Source organism: Trichechus manatus, unplaced genomic scaffold (genome assembly GCF_000243295.1).
Source record: "Trichechus manatus latirostris isolate Lorelei unplaced genomic scaffold, TriManLat1.0 scaffold00030, whole genome shotgun sequence".
Classification (NCBI taxonomy): domain Eukaryota; kingdom Metazoa; phylum Chordata; class Mammalia; order Sirenia; family Trichechidae; genus Trichechus; species Trichechus manatus.
The window spans coordinates 19,538,784-19,542,365 of record NW_004443966.1 but is presented as its reverse complement, the minus strand read 5'-3'; the positions used below and the strand labels follow the sequence as shown (position 1 = coordinate 19,542,365).

At 64.5% G+C, this 3,582-nt stretch overlaps 1 protein-coding gene across 1 annotated transcript; it reads right to left on the bottom strand.

The window, feature by feature from the left end:
* Positions 1-514: 514 nt before the first annotated feature.
* On the bottom strand, positions 515-2,752 carry ISLR2 (immunoglobulin superfamily containing leucine rich repeat 2). Its single transcript, XM_004374738.1, has one exon. The coding sequence runs from the start codon at positions 2,750-2,752 to the stop codon at positions 515-517; it is 2,238 nt and encodes a 745-aa protein (XP_004374795.1).
* Positions 2,753-3,582: the final 830 nt, after the last annotated feature.

The following is a 3,582-nucleotide window of genomic DNA, read 5'->3' as shown; positions in this document are numbered from 1 at the left end:
GACCCCACCGCGCTCCGCGCTAGGGACTTCTGCCAGGGGTCCGGGGCTGGTTCCGGAGCCACAGCGTTACCACTAGATGTTTCCAAGGTCTTCCCCTATTTCCTTTGGATCCAGAGCCCACGGTGGAGTCGGTGGTGGGGCGTAAAGTCAGCTGCCCACTGGTTGCTCCCTTAGGTAACATTCGCGATGGAAATGGAGAGCTGTGTATTCCCCTCATCCCGTCTGTGGGTCGTGGCTTATTTGGGGAGGAAGGAGCGGGGAACTGTGCTTGTGGGTGGAGGGTTCCACCCGCCGAGAGAATAACGGCAGGCCGTGGGTAACGGGGACTGGTGAAATCGGTTCGCTTCCTACCAGATGTCCCTAGTATTCAAGATTGGGGAATGACAAGGGGGCGGAGTAGGTGTACCCAGGGTGGGGTGGGGTAATAAGTCCTGCCAGCCCAAGGCTTCTGTTCCTCGGGACCCAAGGTGGGGGATGGGAATGGGCGGGCCAGGTGGCCCGGTGGACCCGAGGTTCAGCCCGCCGTCTGCCTGTAGTTGCCATTAATCTCCTGGGCAATATTGACCGCCTCTGCGCCCAGGGGCAACCGGTCGCTGTACTCGGAGCCCGCCTCGAACTCCTCTTGGTTGGCCTTGGACTGGGACTCCACTAGCGAGCAGCCCGCCAGGCTCTCCTCCCTCTGCAGGGCCCCGCTAGGGTCCCCCTGTTCCACGTCTTCGTCCAGGCCCTCTCCGGAGGCCGCCTCTGGCTCCTCGCCGCCTGCCTCGCCGCCTGCCGGGTAGCTTTTCTCCGACTCGAGGTAGGAGGCACGCGGGTCGAAGTCGGCGGCGATGCGCTTCTCCATGGGGTCGGGAGCCTGTGGTCTCAGGATAAGGCGGTAGGGCTTGCCCGGGTGTTTGGCCAGCAGATGGCAGCAGGCGGCGCCCAGCAGGGGCACGGTGGCCAGCACCAGGAGGAACACGCTCACCGCCACGATGACCAACAGCGAGGGCAGCTCCTTCTTGGTGGCGAACACCACCTGCACGTGACACGCCTCGCCCGCCAGCGCCAAGCACACAGAGTAGTTGGTGCCAGGACGCAGGCCGCGGAACCAGTAGGCGTTGACGCCCTCCTCCACGCGCGACCACTGCACTGCGGCGCCGCCCCCCGCTGGGCACAGATAGAGTAGGCGCAGGGGCCGCGGCCCAGGTCGCCCAGCTTCCGCGGCCCCGCCGGGCCCAGGGCTCCAGCGCGCCGCCAGCGGCGTCAGCTGCACCCGCGCCTCACGCTCCGCTACGTCCAGCGCAATGACGCCCAGCTCGAAGACGTGGGGTTTGAGGTCCGCGCTCTGGTTGAACGCGTGGTTGGACACGTATCTCGAGGGGTCCCCGTGGCCGCAGCGCTGCTCCTCCGAGGGGTCCGCAGGGACCTGGTTTTCCGCCTCTTCTCCCTCACCTGCGTCCTCCTCCGGCCCCGCCTCGGTCTCCCCGAGGACGCTGACTCGGGCCAGGCCTTGGCCTTTGGTTTTGCTCTCGGGCTTAGAAGGCAGGACGCTGTTGCCCCGAACTTTGGCTGTGGACTTGCGCTCAGACAGCGGCGTCTGCCCACCGGGTTCTCCCCCGGCGCCGGGCGCATGCTTCGGGGGCCCTGCTGCTGCCACGGTCACGCGTATCGACGTCGAGTTGGCGCCCAGCTCGTTGCGTGCACGGCAGGTGTAGACGCCCGCCTCCTTGGCGCTCAGGATGGGCACCAACAGGGAGCCGTTTGCGAGCGCCAGGAAGCGTGGGGTAGCTGGCGGTGCGGGCCAGGCGGGTGCTGGAGTCAGGGTTGGCGCTTCGGTCTGTGTCGGCCCGTCCCCATCCCCATCCCCAGCCCAGTCCTCCGCCCCGTACCCGTCATCCTCCTCTCTAAGGGCCGGCGGTTCTAAGACTACAGTGCCACCCGGGATCTGAAGGTGCCATTGCAGGCGGGGCGCTGGGTGGCCTTCGGCAGTGCAGTGCAGCACGAGCGCCAGTCCGGCGCGCAGAGGGCTGCCGGGTGCCTCGGGCGCCGGCTCGGAACTCAGATGCACGCTGGGCGGTACACAAGACAACGTAGGCAGGCGGTGCACCGGCACCCCCTGCAGCGCGGGAGGCGAGGCGCATGCAATGGAGTCGGGCTCGGGCAGCGAGACCCTGGTGCTCGCGGCCCAGGCCTGCAACCACACAAGGCCGCAGCCGCAGTGGAAAGGGTTGTGGTAGAGCTGCAAGTGCGACAGAGCGCTCAGTTCGTCGAAGGTGCCGGGCGCCAGCGTACGCAGGTGGTTGTTGTTGATACGCAGGGAGCGCAGGTCCGGCAACGCGCCGAGGGCGTCGCCGGGCAGGGAACTTAGGCGGTTGTGATTCATTTTGAGCAGCTGCAGAGCGCTCAGGTTGCGCAGGTCGCTCCACGGGAAGCTGGATATGAGGTTGTGGCTCAGGTCGAGGTTCTTGAGCTGGCTCAGCACGGCCAGCGCGCCCGGCTCCACAGTGCGCACCTCGTTGTGCGCCAGCCACAGAGAAGTGACCTGGGTGACGTTGGCGAAGGCGCCGCGCCGCAGGACGGTGATCTTGTTGGCCGACAGACTAAGCGTGGTCACGTTGGCCGGCAGCCCCTCGGGAACTTCGCGCAGCTCCTTGTAGGCACAGTCGGCAAATTGATGTGCATACTTGTCCACGCAGGCGCATGGCTCGGGGCACGCTCTGGCCACTCCGAGCAGCGCCCAGGCCAGCCACAGGGCCCTCAGGATCGCCATCGCGGCTCCTGCAAATGGAAGCGGGGATGAGGTGTGAGAAGGTAACTCGCCAAGCCCCAGCTCCCTTCCCCTATAAAGCCCTGCCTACGCAAGCTGGTCTAGCGCAGGCCCCAGAGCTCGTGTAAGCTCCTCTGTGCGGAGGAGCCTCTCTTGGGCACTGGTGGAGCTCAGTAGAAGTCTTGGGACTCGGTAGATGCTCACTCTCAAGGCCCTAGCCGCTGTTTCCAGTAATCTTATAACTCGCTCTTATTTCCCGGCCTCTCCCCTCACCCTGCGCCGCCAAGCACTGACCTCTCCACAGGCTCTGCGGCTCGCCAATCAGCCCCAGCCCCGAACTGACCCCTCTCTGTTCCGGAGCCTCTGGTCAGCCCTGTGAAAAGGATCCACAGAAAGGGTATCTTTGTCCGTGACCTGCTGCCTTCCCTTTGTCCCACGCACAGCACTCGCACCCGCGCCCATAGAGGCGCACACAATACACAGGCACAGGTATCGCCATCAATCCGCCAACTTCTGCAGCGGCTTAGGGCCCCTATGCGCCATCAGGAGGTTCACAACACATTTCACAGACACACAAACACAGGTCCCCAGACATGGGCACAATATACACTGGAGACTTCATTGTTCTAGCAACTGAACCCCGCATTTGTACAGCGTTTTCCACCACGGAGCAAAGCGCTGTCCTATCCATTGTGAAAACTGACAGACAAGGACACACGTCCTCACTTGAACCAACCCACACACAGGGACACAGGCACTCGCTTGCTTGTCCACACAGCCCTCCACTGGGGCTGAAGCCCTCGCTTTCCTAGCCCAGCTGATCAGCAGCCTAG

What these genes read in the sequence shown, in the direction of transcription:
- ISLR2 (XM_004374738.1), bottom strand. Translation starts at nt 2,752, where the DNA reads ATGGCGATCCTGAGGGCCCTGTGGCTGGCCTGGGCGCTGCTCGGAGTG.